The sequence below is a fragment of the Saccopteryx leptura genome, chromosome 2 (genome assembly GCF_036850995.1).
Source record: "Saccopteryx leptura isolate mSacLep1 chromosome 2, mSacLep1_pri_phased_curated, whole genome shotgun sequence".
Lineage (NCBI taxonomy): Eukaryota > Metazoa > Chordata > Mammalia > Chiroptera > Emballonuridae > Saccopteryx > Saccopteryx leptura.
In genome coordinates, this window is record NC_089504.1 from 358,980,906 (window position 1) to 358,996,069 (window position 15,164).

The 15,164-nt window shown below is 52.9% G+C and overlaps 1 protein-coding gene across 1 annotated transcript in view; it reads right to left on the reverse strand.

The window, feature by feature from the left end:
* PIK3R6 (phosphoinositide-3-kinase regulatory subunit 6) overlaps positions 1–15,164 on the reverse strand; it is a 50,694-nt gene that overhangs the window by 15,803 nt on the left and 19,727 nt on the right. Inside the window, exons 9-13 of the mRNA XM_066364853.1 lie at positions 9,084–9,249; positions 6,360–6,446; positions 4,881–5,304; positions 4,246–4,324; positions 3,138–3,260 (exon numbers count right to left, since the gene is read on the reverse strand). Of these exons, the coding sequence (XP_066220950.1) occupies positions 3,138–3,260; positions 4,246–4,324; positions 4,881–5,304; positions 6,360–6,446; positions 9,084–9,249 (879 nt within the window). The remainder of the gene's footprint in view (positions 1–3,137; positions 3,261–4,245; positions 4,325–4,880; positions 5,305–6,359; positions 6,447–9,083; positions 9,250–15,164) is intronic.

Genomic DNA, 15,164 nt, shown 5'->3' on the forward strand with positions numbered 1-15,164 from the left:
GGTATCTGAATATATTAACAAATGAATTAATTTTTACATGTTATTGGAGAAGACTTGTGACATGTCCTACAGGTTTTCCTACCCCATATATTTCTAAAGCATAAAATAATTGGGTATTTTAAGTAAGTAAAACAGAATGTCTACATAGAATCTAATAGTACCAGAGTTGGAAAGAGGCTCAGAGTTGACCTAATCCATCTTATATATGATCCTATGATATCTCTTCTTCTTTTTTATTTTTTTTACAGGGACAGAGCGAGAGTCAGAGAGATGGATAGATAGGGACAGACAGACAGGAAGGGAGAGAGATGAGAAGCATCAATCATCAGTTTTTCATTGCGACACCTTAGTTTTTCATTGATTGCGGGCCTTCAGCAGACCGAGTAACCCCTTGCTCTAGCCAGAGACATTGGGTCCCAGCTGGTGAGATTTTGCTCAAACCAGATGAGCCCGCGCTAAAGCTGGCGACCTTGGGGTCTCGAACTTGGGTCCTCCGCATCCCAGTCCAATGCTCTATCCACTGCGCCACCGCCTGGTCAGACGATATCTCTTCTGATTCTCACATCTGGTTTACTCAAATGCTGTTCTCTTCAGAAAGGTCATGCTGAAGAACTATGAACTTATTCTAATAATGCTACATTGCTTACTCGGCTTCCGGTCTCTTCCTGTGGAAACTGCTTTTGGAGTAAGTGTATGGCCATACAAATTGTTAATTACAAGGGGAAGGAGAGAAGGGAAAAACCAAAATCTTCTATGTCTTCTGACAGGAAAAAATGCTACCAATAAAGGCACATAAATGAGACCTACATCCAATGTCCCTCCTGTAATATCCTCCAAGTTTTGAGGAAAAGGTATTTTCATACCCAGCTAAACAGTCTTTCATGTATATGCAGAGATTTTCAGAAAATCAATCATTCAGAAAACATGCCTCCCCCAACATCTTTATTCAAATAAAAGATAGAAGAAGGCACCCAAACCAACCATGCAACAAATCAGAATGGAGAGCACAGTCAAGCAGCAAGTTTGAAAATAAATATGTATAAATCAGTTGGTTCCTTTTATACTAGTAGTAATTAACTACTACTGCGCAAAACTAATGGGAGAAAGATACTATCCACAACTGCAAGAAAAAAACTATTGAACGTGAGGACAAATTGAGCAAGGAATGGGTAAAATCTATATGTTGCAAAGTGTACAACTATCCTGAGGGATATACAAGAAAAATTTAATAAGTAAAGAGTTATACCACGGTCCCAGAGAGGGTGATTTAATATGCTAACAATGCTAATTCTCCTCCAACTTTCAATCAAAACAAAATGAAAACAAAATTCTACAATTTAACTGGAAACAAACATAAATAAGCACATTTTGAAAAGTTTTTAAAGAGAAAAAAAAAATAAAGTAACGGGTAGGCTTATCCTGACAGCTATTAAAATATAAAAGTGCTGAAGTGTACAGAATTGAATAGATCAATGGTAAAGGAAAGGTATACAGAAATCAACTCAAGCATATGTTAGAATTCACTGGATGATAAAAGTGGTATTTCAAATTGATGGGGCAAGGCGGTCCATGCAATAAATAGCATAGGAAAACTGGCTAAACGTTTGGAACCAATAAAATTACAAACTTCCCGCTTCCCACTGAAACTAACTGCAGATAGCTTATTTAAATGTAAAAGTTGAGATGTTAAAAGTGTGAGAGTAAATTATCAGTAAATATTTATTTAATCTTGGATATAATTTAATCAGTAGAGAAGTCCTTTCAAAGCATAGAAGCGCTATGTACGACTACATAAAAATGTTAAAACTTCTGAAGATCAAAAAACACTATTGATACAATCGATGGGCAAATAGCAATGTGGAAGAAAATGTCTGCGACACACATGACCGCAGAAAGGATGAGATTCTCTTAAAGTAGCAAGGCCTTTTCAAGTCAGTAGAAGAGTGGCTTCCTTCTCACCGCTGGCCGGGGTGTGGGGTGGCCCTAGGTCTGTGTTTAAGAGACTGTGTTCTGGAATCAAGCTGCCTGATTCCAAGTGGGACCCTACCGCTCATTTTGTTACCTTGGGCAGGTTACCTAATCTCTTTGTACCTCTGCTGCCTGTTCTGTAACAGGGGGATATGGAGACAATAGCACCTGCCAGCAGGAGTCCCTGCTTGGGAGGGATGCTGTGTGTTTCGTGCTTAGAACAGCGCTGGGCGCATCCATATGTTTGGGAAGCATTAGCTATTATTCTAAGCACAGAGAAACCATCCCAGGAAACTCACAAGAGGAGGAATGTAATTGGCCTCCACACTCAGGAAAGGATGTTTTACTTCATCTTTTCCACAGTGGTTTTGTCCAGAATACAGTTAACCCTCAGTATCTATGCGGATTCGGTTCCAGGACCCCTGTGGGAATGGAACCTGCAGATGCTCACATGTCCCTTATAGAAAGGGGCCTGGGCCTGACCTGTGGTGGCGCAGTGGATCAGGCATTGACCTGGAATGCTGAGGTCGCCGGTTCAAAACCCTGGGCTTGCCTGGTCAAGGCACATATGGGAGTGCCTTGATTGCTCCTCCCCCCTTCTCTCTCTCCCTCTCTCTCTCTCTCTCTCTTTCTCTCTCTCTCTCTCTCTCTCTCTCTCTGTCTTCTCTAAAATGAATAAATAAAAATAATTAAGAAAGTGGTCTGGTATTTGGCTGTAACCTACTCACAATCTCCTGTATATTTTAAATCATCTCTAGATTACTTATAATACCTAGTAGTACAATGGAAATGCTACATACATAGTCATTAGACTGTATTATTTAGGGAACAATGAAAAGAAAGAAAGAGTTTGTCCATGTTCGGTCCAGACATAACCACTAGGTCTAATGACATAGTAAACATCAGCATCAGTGTAACTTGTTTCTGAATTGTTTTCCATCCCGGGAGCAGATGTAGAACCCGTGGATAAGGCGGACTGTCGTGCCCGCTAGGTGCTCTGAGTGAATCCCAACCACTAGTGGTTAGGGTTCTCTCCTTGATTCCTCTCCTGCCTCCTCCAGCCGTGGGGCCCCCTGGACTGACTCTTGAGGTCAAGGATTGAGAGTAATATCTGAAACGGCCTCCTCTTCCCTCCCTCCATCCCACCCTGCGACCCTCGCTGCCCCTACCATCTCTGCCAGCTTCTGGATGGCCGGGCACAGGGTGTTGATGGTGCTCTCGTACCAGGGGTCTGCGCGGCCCAGGAATGCGGCCAGCTCCCCGAGCTCCGAGTGCCTGCGTGACGCGGACTTCTGAGGACAAAGGGACGAGGCCGCGCAGTCAGCTTGGTCTCCTTCACACCCTTTCTGGCCGGAGGGTCCCCAGGTACCAGTCCTAGGTAAACCAGCTTTGGGGATGTGGTCAAATCGGTGACCGTCTGGGGGCATTACTGCACCAAGGAAAGACTGTTCTAGGTGGTTTATACCTCAGATGGGGCTGGGATGCCCTTCTCTGAGGGCCACTTGCCGGGGACATTGGGAAATGAACACCAGCCTTAAAAGGAGAGAGACAAGTGTCGCTTTGAATTTAATGTTTCCCAATCAGAAGCTGAGGGGACAACAGAAATGAACAACCACGAGTGGGGCTCCATCTCCCCACAGACCAATGGGCCTCCGTGGCTGAAATTCCCAGGACGTGTGCTTTGTGCGTGGGTGTGCGTGTGCATGTGCGCGTGTGCATGTGTGAGTGAGCCCCCAGTTTGAGGAGAAGCTTGTCATGAATTCCATTAGAAAAGCAAATTGGGAACCAGCACCGGGCAAGCCGCCATTGTGGGAGAACCTCCCCCTGGCCACGTTAAGTCCACAGGGCCTGTGTCTAAGGCTGCAGGGTCCCTGCAGGCTCCTGAGCCCGCCCCTTGCTCCCGACACCCCGCCCCCTGCTCCCGATACCCCACCCCCTGCTCCTGACACCCCGCCCCCTGCTCCCGATACCCTGCCCCCTGCTCCCGACACCCCGCCCCTGCTCCCGATACCCTGCCCCTGCTCCCGACACCCCGCCCCCTGCACCCGACACCCCGCCCCCTGCTCCCGATACCCCACCCCCTGCTCCCGACACCCTGCCCCCTGCTCCCGATACCCCGCCCCCTGCTCCTGACACCCCGCCCCCTGCAGGCTCCTGAGCCCGCCCCCTGCTCCCGACACCCCGCCCCCTGCACCCGACACCCCGCCCCCTGCTCGCGACACCCCGCCCCCTGCTCCCGACACCCCGCCCCCTCCCCAGCCCCTGTCCACCAGCCACCTCAGGTGTCAGCACAGGGATGTAGTAGAGCTGCAGGCTGAGTCTGGGAGTGAGGCAGAAGGTCTGGGTCTCCCGTCTCCTGGTGAGGGGCAGCAGGGCACAGAGGTGAGGGCAGGGCTCCGGCCTCAGACGGGCTTGGCTCCGCACTCTGGATCTGCTCTTTATTATCTCTTGACTTTGGGCCGTTTATCTAGTCTCTCTGAGCCTCTGCTTTCTCATCTGTAGAATGGGTGCACTGTGCACCACACTCCCCCATCCTATCCTGAATTCTGCCTCCCCACCCTCCTTAACCGCTCCTCGATGCTTCACCTGCACATGCCAGGCCCACCTGTACTCCCCCGCCTGCCCCCAGCCTCCCCCCTACCCTACCTGAGGCTGTCCCCGCCCCCAGTCCCCGCCCCCCCACCCTACCTGAGGCTGTCCCCGCCCCCAGCCCCCGCCCCCCACCCTACCTGAGGCTGTCCCCACCCCCAGGCGCCCCTCCCCCCACCCTACCTGAGGCTGTCCCGCCCCCAGCCCCCCCCCTCCCCGCCCTACCTGAGGCTGTCCCCGCCCCCAGGCGCCCCTCCCCCCACCCTACCTGAGGCTGTCCCCCCTCTGGCCCCCCTCCACCCCAGCCCCGTCCTGGGCCCCACCTGAGGCTGCAGTAGGCCTGCGCCAGGCGCCCCAGCATCCTGTCGTCCCCTAGCACCAGCACCCGGGCCGTGTGCAGCCGGGAGACACCGGGTAGCAGTTCTCCATCCCCACTGGGCCTGCCCGTCCTCCGGTGAAGCCCGGGGGGCCCATCCCAGTGGGCAGGCATCAGGATGTCCGGGGGCCACACCCGCTTCTTGACACCCCCTTTGCGTTGCAGCCCGGAACGCTCAGTCTCAGGGCTGCCGGGCGCGGGCGGCTCCTCCGCGCTGGAAGGGAGGTCCCGTTCGATGCCGCTGTCGGTGGACAGCACGGACACCCGGGCCAGCTCCTGCTGTGGCAGGAGGCCCTGCAGGTCCAAGGCCTCCAAATCGGCGCTGAGACGCAGCTGGGGCGGCGGGTGCAGGAAGAGCACCAGTTCCTTCCCTGCGGTGTGGAGAACAAGGGGACCGTCAGGGCAGAGAGGGGACGTGAGGCTGGCAGGGCCTCGCCCTGGAAGGCCTAGGGCTCCACGTTTCTCAAACACTAGTTGGCTATACAGAAGCCCACAGAATGCTCCACGAAGGAACAGAGGTCTTGTGGCCAACAGGCTGAGAGCCCCTCACACCTGCCACCCTTGGTAAGTCGCATTAGTGAACATCTTAAAGGCTCTGAGAAGTCCCTGCCGCAAAGAAGCAGCTCCACCACACCTGCTGCTCACCCCCTGACCCCCCTTCCCGCAGCGCCCCCGAGACACAGGTACCAGACCATCAGCTCCTGGAAGACTGCCAGGCTCTTCTAACTGCCTTCATTTCATTTCTCTTGAGGAAACTGAGGCCCAGAGAGAAAGCTGACTCTGTCTGGGGTGACCCCGCCTGGGCAAGGAAGTGCCAGGGCTTGAGCCCAGTTTACCAGGCCAGCATGGCTCACTGGAACCTGTGCCCGTGTCTTCCCTCTCCCTGACAAGAGCCAGAGGGACACGGGACACAGGACAGGAGCCCCAATACGGGGGGATGTGCTGGGGGAGTGGGTCTTTCCGGAAGGCCACCCCCAGCTCCCAGGGCCATGGCTTCTCTAAGGACCACCTCCTTCTTGGAGACCCGTGCTGTCTGTTGGCATCGTCATGGGCATGTGGCACTTTGTAGACACGCAAGGCCAGTGGCTAATGCATGGAGCAGTCCGACAGAAAGAGAATGCATTCTTCTTCCAGATGTGCGCACACACAGACACACAACAGATGGATGTACAGACGCACAGACACACACAGACACACACAGGTGCACACACAAAGACATACACAGACAGACATCGACACACACAGTGGGTACACAGATACGCAGTCACACAGAAATACACACAGGCACCATGGATACACGCACAAACGCATACAGATACGCAGCTCTACACGCAGACACCCAGGCAGGTGCACAGTGCACGCACAGACACACAGACGCACTGTTCCCAGCCAGCCCCCTGGAGGAGGTCGCAGCCAGGGCACTTACAGAGCTGCTCCTCATCAGTCCACAGGTGGAAGGTGATGTGCGGGCTGGGCAGGGGGATGCTGGCTGGCCGGGGCGGGAGGGGGTCACCTGAAGGAAGGGGCAGGCTGTGGGGACCACGAGGAGACTGTGGCATTCCCCTCGGCCCCGCCTGCCCACCCCCAGCTCCTGTGTGGGGCCAGGAGGGCGGGTGGCAGAGACCCTGGCCCTCCCACACCCGGTCATGTTGAGCTGCTCTCCCTTCCTGCCTCGGCCAGCTCCCCCAGGGCCTAACGCTGCAGCAATGCCCTCCTGCCCAGGAAGGCTTAGAAGCTCCCTGTTCCCTGCAAGCTTCCTGGCTCAGCCTTTAGGACACTCCATAGATCAGCTCACAGTGTCTTCCCCAACCTCTCTGTCCCACTGTTAGTCCCTCCCCCGACCCCACGCTGCAGGCAGGCTGCTTCCCCACGTTCTTAGAGGCCCTGCCTGCACCCGGGGTGGGGGGGGGCGGCTGCCCTTCTCAGCGTCCCTTCAGTTGCCAGCACACAGGAGACATTCAGTTAACATTGGCACCTGGGGGTGACGCTGAAGAGAGCTCACTGGCCAAGCACTAAGGGCCGCAGTCCCCTGCAATCCAGGGCGGATCCCAGGGCCGGCCCGTCCTCTTCTCCTCCTTCCGGAAACCTTCCTGGCCACTCCGGCCTTGGTGGTCACTCCCGCCCCTGCAGACCTCTCTGGCTGCACAATAGGCACACCTAACGTTGTAGACCTAGGATTTAACTTCTGCGTGGTGTGGCTCCCTCCCGCACAAGGCTGCAAGCTTCCATAGTGGAGAGTAACTGATGTTCACAGAGCACTGACCACTGCCAGGCACTGTCCTCCTCTCCTCGCCTGGCATGCATTGCCATCACCTCACTGGATCATGCCAGGGATCGTGGGCCACAGATGGTATTATCATCCTCACTTTACAGAGGAGGAGCCAGGGGCACAGAGAGGTCCAGTAACTGGCCCAAGGCCACACAGTAAGTGGCAGAGTCAGAATTTGAGCCCAGGCACCCCAGCTTCAGAGTGCATGCTTTTATCCAGGACACTGCTCACAGCGCTGCTCCATGCTGCCCCCGTAGCAGCAGGAGCTCCACAGGGCTGCTGGCTAGTCATTAAGATGTGCAGGACAGACCCTGGCCGGTTGGCTCAGTGGTAGAGCATCGGCCCTGCGTGTGGAAGTCCAGGGTTCGATGCCTGGTCAAGGCACACAGGAGAAGTGCTCATCTGCTTCTCCACCCTTCCCCTCTCCTTTCTCTCTGTCTCTCTCTTCCCCTCCCTCAGCCAAGGCGCCATTGGAGCAAAGTTGGCCCGGGTGCTGAGGATGGCTCCATGGCCTCTGCCTCAGGGGCTAGAATGGCTCCAGCTGCAATGGAGCAATGCCCCAGATGGGCAGAGCATCGCCCCCTGGTGGGCATGCCGGCTGGATCCCGGTCTGGTGCATGCGAGAGTCTGGCTGACTGCCTCTCCTCTTTTAACTTCGGAAAAATACACACACACACACAAAAATTGCAGGACAAGTCAAGGTAGGAGACAGGTGCTGGATGAGGCTGGGATGGTGGCGGTGGCCCAGACTGGGTCTCATCCTGTTCATGCAGAGTTACTGCTGACTAAGCACGTGGTACCCAAGGAGAGCAGAGCCAGATTTGCCCGAGGGTTGTCCTCACTTTGGGAGGAGGGAGGCTTCATGAACAGACATTTCCATGTGACTGTCAGAGGCACAGAGGCAACCAGAGAGAATATTAAAGCAAAGCCAAAGAACGGAAGGCTGAGGAGATGGAAGATGTGTGTAGGGGGTGCTATCCTGCCTGCCTCCTCCTGACTTCTGCAGGCTCGGCCATCCCTGGGGGGCTGGGGTCAAGCCCCTGGGCTGGCACACTGACCTGTGCCCATGGCTTTCAGTCCTTAGGTTGGTGCCATGGACCTGTGGGTGCACAGTGTGTTCTAGAACATGCAGGCTAACGAATTTCATGGGTGCTTTGGGCGACCACAAAACAGTACACAAATCAGAAGCATCCCCAACAGCCAGATATGCATGTTCCAGGACATTTCTTGGGGCTTTTTAGGGTTTCCACTCCACATGGGCTTGCTTCCTGTCAGTGTACAGCATTTTCTTCAAAAGTGCAAATAGAAGGGAAGCATGTGGGACAAAAAATCGGTGACACCAGTTGTAAATGACGTTGACTAGGCTGCTAGTTTAGATGCTCCTTAGAGCATCCCTGGACCACCGAACCCTTTGGTTACTAGAGTGTCGTGGTTAAGTCGGAATCTTGGTTCTGCCACTTAACTAGCTGGGTGGTCTCGGGCAGGATTTATAGCCTCCTTCTAATTCGGTTTTCTCATCTGTAATATAGGAATAATACTTTCCTATCTCATAGCTTACTCTGAGGAATAATTGATTTAATATATGCAATATATTTAAACATACAAGGTGCTGAGAAGAACACCTGGTGAGCGGCAGGTGTCAGTTGTTTTCGTGAACAAATTACCCACTTTCTTATCCCAGAACGTTCCAGGTTTCTGGGTTTCCTCAGTCCCCAGGCTCCTGGGAGCCGTCATATGTCCTACCCGGGCTCACCAACCCACGCACGCAGATTTCAGGCAGGTACAGCACTGCTTTCTGGTGCCCCCTGCAGGGTCCCGGGACCTCAGCCCACAGCGCCTGGGCGTGGCCTCGCTGCCCACGCGCGTCCGCCCACCGCTTACCGCCGCCGCGCCCCCTGGTGGCTCCAGTCGGCCCCAGCAGCGTGCAGTAAATCTCCTCCAGCCTCTCCAGGTGTCCCTTCCGGCTGGCGCTGGGCTCGCTAGCCATCTGCTCCACTGCGGTCACCACGGTGCGGAAATAGCGCTCCAGGGCCCGGCGGGGGCTGGCCTGTCGGGGAGGGGTGTCAGAGCCTGGAGCCCAGCCCCGCACCCACCCACCCACCCACCCCAGCTCCGGCACCAAGTCCGCGGGTGCTCTGCCTCGGGGCGTGGGGCGTCGCGTCCCTGCCTGGGCGCCTGCGCCCCACATCCCCGCGGCGCTCCTGCCCCTCCGCAGCTGTTAACAACTATGGGTCCACTCTGCCTCTCCACCCTGGCGTGGGAGACAGCTGGTGCCCGGCATGTGGGGAGCCCAAGCGGGCAGCGATGGCCACTGGTGCCCACCCTTCTGAAGCGCCACCAAGCACTTGGATCAACTGTTCTGCCCAGTGGTGGGATTCAGCCGTTTGCACCAGTCCGGCAGATACCTAAGTTTTTGCTGAGTTGGGTAAACAGGTTGTTGAAATGGCACTTGTCATCAGGGTTCTCTCTAAGGGGGGTGCCTGGGCAGCCACCCACTGTGGAAATCACAAATTAACATCCCTTACTCTTTTTTAATGTTCATCTGTGCAACAGCGCATTCTAAGCGCCCGCAGTCTCCTTCATTCCGTCCATAGGAGAGAAAAATTTGATGGAACTAGGCTTGTAATATTTATTTATCCGTTTCATAAAACTCATTATACCTTTGATGAAATACATTTTAATTCCCTCGCGTTTGTTACTTCAGCCACCTGTTTCTAATATATCAGACAGGACTCTTAGTCTAATCGGCCTATCTCTAAAGGAACGGGATCCTACTCCTACAGTGAAAAGATGGTTAAGGATCAATCATATAGCCGATGATGCTCGGATAAAAGGGAAGAAAATTGCAAGTGAGGACGCCAATCAAGAAGCAATATGGAAATATCTTAAATAACAATTTTATTGTTTTTTGTCAGGTAGTATTTAATATTTTTTCATTAATATTTTAAAGCTCTTATCACATAATCTAGTTTTGTGTACTTCTTTTATTATTATTTAAGTATTAAATGCATGAAATAATAAACTACCTTTTGGTATATAGTTTTTTATACTTAAAACGGTTATTAGGGCAGAGAGCCAGTTGTTCAATCATTTGAATCCCACTACCGGTCCTGCCCCGACCGGGATGAGAACTTGAGGAAGGCAGCGGTTTTGTCTGTTTTATTTATAGCTGCAGTCTTGGCACCAAGACTATCTCCTGGCATGTTGGAGGTACTCAATAAATATTTGTTGACTCTTCCCTAAACTGTCATTCCTATACTGCCTTGACATAGCACCTGTACTATTATTCTTTCTTTTTTTTTTTTTTTTTTTTTCTTTTTTCTGAAGCTGGAAACAGGGCGAGACAGTCAGACAGACTCCCGCATGCGCCCGACCGGGATCCACCCGGCACGCCCACCAGGGGCTGTGCTCTGCCCCCCAGGGGGCGATGCTCTGCCCATCCTGGGCGTCGCCATATTGCGACCAGAGCCACTCTAGCGCCTGAGGCAGAGGCCACAGAGCCATGCCCAGCGCCCGGGCCATCTTTGCTCCAATGGAGTCTTGGCTGCGGGAGGGGAAGAGAGAGACAGAGAGGAAAGCGCGGCGGAGGGGTGGAGAAGCAAATGGGCGCTTCTCCTATGTGCCCTGGCCGGGAATCGAACCCGGGTCCTCCGCACGCTAGGCCACCTGTACTATTATTAACCCATTACTTCTCTTTAAATCAGCTCAATTTTGGGGGTTCAAAAGAAAATTTTATATTGCTACTCTAAAGAAAAAGGTTAGTGTCACCTGTCGCAAACAGGAAGTAACTAATGACCACAAAGAGCTATTATTAAATCTAGTCAGGTACTATGGACTGCCGAGGCTGTAGAGTTTGAAGCTTGCTTTCTCTTCCTCTCTCTCTCTCTCTCTCTCTCTCTCTCTCTCTCTCTTTATTTTAAAGATTTTTATCTATTAATTTTAAAGAGAAGAGCAAAAGCAAGAGAGAAAGGGGGCGGGGGAGCAGGAAGCATCAACTCCCATATGTGCCTTGACCAGGCAAGCCTGGGGTTTTGAACCAGTGACCTCAGCATTCCAGGTCGATGCTTTATCCACTGCGCCACCACAGGTCAGGTTTGCTTTCTCTTTTTAAAAAGGGAAATGGGTAAATGTTAAAGATGTTTGTAGTAAAGCACCAAGCTGAGCCTTTCTCCGTAAGAGTTTCTCACGGTGCCCTTCCTGCTCTTTAGCACCGTGTCCTTGTGCCTCCCACGGGAGGCCTCCCACGGTCCTGACACCCTGAGGAGAGCCGCCGCCTTGATCATGTTGGCCGGCCATCTTCCCTCACCCTCACCCACCAACTAATCCTCTCATAACTGGAGCTGCAGGGTCCAAACAAATGCCACGGGCAGGCACAGCAGGGCTTCCTCTGGTCCCCCTTCCGCTCTAGGGGTCTGCTGAGCGCAGGTCTGGACTGCCTGGGTGAAGGCAGAGTGGATCATTCTGACTAGCGAGGGCTCTAATAACTGTTTGCTGAATAATCGATCAGCTGAATGAACAAAAGCAATTAGAGGGATATGAAATCAGAGTTGGAAGGGGCCATGGGGACCATGGCATCTTGTTTCTTCATTTTATAAAGTAATTACAAACAAATGAATTGAATATTTATCAACTGAACACCTACTGTGTGCCAGGCACTGTTCTAAATGCTAGAGTACAGCAGTGAATGAAACAGACAAAAATTCCTGTCCTTGTAGAGCTTGTATTATAGTGTGTCTGTGTGTAGGGGAAGAGGGCTGGGGGGAGACATAAACAAGAGAAGGAAATTTTATAATAAGATAAGTGCTGAAGGCCCTGGCCGGTTGGCTCAGTGGTAGAGCGTCGGCCTGGCGTGCAGGAGTCCTGGGTTCAATTCCCGGCCAGGGCACACAGGAGAAGCGCCCATCTGCTTCTCCACCCCTCCCTCTCTCCTTCCTCTCTGTCTCTCTCTTCCCCTCCCGCAGCCAAGGCTCCATTGGAGCAAAGTTGGCCCGGGCGCTGGGATGGCTCCCTGGCCTCTGCCTCGGGTGCTGGAATGGCTCTGGTTGCAACAGAGCGATGCCCCAGATAGGTGGAGCATCGCCTCCTGGTGGGCATGCTGGGTGGATCCCAGTCGGGCTCATGCAGGAGTCTGTCTGACTGCCTCCCGGTTTCCAACTTCAGAAAAATACAAAAAAAAAAAAAAAAAGATAAGTGCTGAAGAGAAAATAAAGCAGAAAAGGAGGAGCTGAAATTTTAGATAGTGTGATTAGCGAAACCTCACTGAAAGGGGACTCTTGAGTTAAGATGTAAGGCAGTGAAGGTGCGAGTCATATATTTATCTGAGAGAACATTCCAAGCATAGGGAACAGTAAGTGCAAGGGCCCTGGGGTGGAAATGTGCCTATGTTTGAGGAGCAATAAGAAGGCCTGTGCTGAAGCATAGAGAGGGTGGGGCGAGAGTATAAGAGATAGACAATGGAAAGAAGGAGCTGGGGATGGATCATGGGGATGTTGCAGGACATTTTAATGACTTTGGCTTTGACTCTGAGTGCAATGGTGTGATAAATACTAGGGTGGCCACTCAGATTCCCACTTACAAGTCTGAGGCACCCATTAGCCTGGCTGCTGGGAGTGCTGGCAGCTGGCAGCTCTCAGCTGAAGAAAGTCACCTTGACAAGGTCATGTTTCTTTCCTGAGGACATCCACACCCAGTAATTAGGAGATTGGGAGTATAAAGCTGGCCCACTCACCCCAATGCGGGACCAACCCTGAAAGGCCAGCTCGGCTCCAGAGTTTCCTCTAGAACCAGGGTCAGTGAGCTCTTTCTGGAGCTCAGCTGAATGCAGAAACGAGGAAAAGAGGAAAATTAGGCCTGGAGAAGGTGTGGCTGGTTCGCAGCTCTGCTGCCAAACCGCTGAGAGCTGACTCTCAAAGCTGTGTCTCAGACTCCTTCCTGGGCCTCGTTCCCATGTCCCTCCAGAGATCCCTGCCTTCCAGGCTCTGCAGAGAAGCGTCTCTTGCTCCTTGCTCCCCAGCCCCAACCTGGGGCAGCTCTAGTTGAAGACACCCATCTCTAGCACCCAGAACCTAGTGCAGAGGGTCGGAGACACAGGCTGTCCCGTGCCGACCTCCCAGTCTCAAGACTTTGTCAGCCGGTTCCCTGAACACGTGGGGAGACAGATCAGCTCCACACCTAGACCTCAGACAAGGTCCTCAGCGGACAGCATGTGGGCTGGGGGTCAGAGAAGGCCTGCCCACTAGGTCGTGACCAGCTGAGCCACCTCTCCCAGGCCCCATTTGTTCTCTTGGCAGTAGGTATGACTGGGGATGGCGTCCCTTAAGAGGCAGAATTCCAGAGAAGGGGGGTAGGTCTCAGGGACGGGGGATTGTGGCTAACGTGTCAGGGGCCCCAGACCGGCTGGTGTTTAGCAGTCTCAGGTCCCAACAGGGAGGACCACTGCCAGGGAACCACTGAGGGTGCCTAACTAAGCTTCCGAGGGTCTCTCCCTGGAGCTCAGTGATGCACCCCCCAAGCCTCTTCCTGCTCTTCTTCTCCTCCCCCCCACCCCAACTCTCTGGGTACAGAAATGGAGACTCAGGGCACTAGACTCCAGGTAACATGTGATTGGGGTGGGGCGCCTAACATTTTGACTATGCCTAAAAAATTACACCTCTTGGCCCTGGCCAGCTGGCTCAGCAGTAGAGTGTTGGCCAGGCGTGTGGAAATCCCAGGTTCAATTCCTGGCCAGGGCACACAGGAGAAGCGCCTATCTGCTTCTCTACCCTTTCCCCTCTTTTTTCTCTCTATCTCTGTCTTCCCCTTCTGCAGCCAAGGCTCCATTGGAGCAAAGTAGACCCGGGGCGCTGAGGACGGCTCCATGGCCTCCGTCTCAGGCACTAGAATGCCCTGCCCTCCCCTGCAATGGAGCAACAGCCCAGATGGGCAGAGCATCGCCCCCTAGTGGGCATGCTGGTGGTCAGGTGCATGTGGGAGTCTGTCTCTCTGCCTCTCTGCTTATTACTTCAGAAAAATACAAAAAATAAAAATTAAACAATTATAGCTCTTTTTCTATTGCAAAGTAGTGTATGCAACAAATCTGCTATTTCACACCGTTGTGAGAACATTAGAATGTGAGACATGGAAAGCGCTTAACACAGTGCCTGGAACACAGCGAGCACTCAGTAAATAACAGTAGCTATTAGGATTGTCATGGTCGTCATTATTAAGGAAATATACCAGAATTGTAAATTGCTAACATGTCTGGGTCAAAAGGTGTGAACGATTTTTATTTTCTTCTGTGACTTTATCTGCGTTTTTCAGGTTTTTCTTAGCAAACGTGTATTGCTTTCTGATTTATGAGAAAAGGTAATAGGGCAGCAGGAGACGGTGGGAGGGGGCAGGGGGAGAAGATTGTAGGAGACGTGTTGTAAGTAGGCAGGGTCTGTATAGCCTAAGGCTTAGTAAGCCTTTTCCATATTTTAATTCTAAATTTTTTTCAACACTAAACTTTCCCCCATATTCTTTTTTTTTTTTTTTGTATTTTTCTGAAGTTGGAAATGGGGATGCAGTCAGACAGACTCCCGCATGCACCCGACCGGGATCCACCCGGCATGCCCACCAGGGGGCGATGCTCTGCCCATCTGGGGCGTTGCTCTGTTGCAACCAGAGCCATTCTAGTGCCTGAGTCAGAGGCCACAGAGCCATCTTCAGTGCCCCGGCCAACTCTGCTCCAATGGAGCCTTGGCTGCGGGAGGGGAATAGAGAGACAGAGAGGAAGGAGAGGGGGAGGGGTGGAGAAGCAGATGGGCGCTTCTCCTGTGTGCCCTGGCCGGGAATCGAACCCAGGACTCCTGCACGCCAGGCCGACGCTCCACCACTGAGCCAACCGGCCAGGGCGCTTTTCCCCATATTCTTGACTGTTGCATGATATAGGGCAGGGGTCTCAAACTCGCGGCTATGCGGCCCGCCCACCAATTTTGTGCG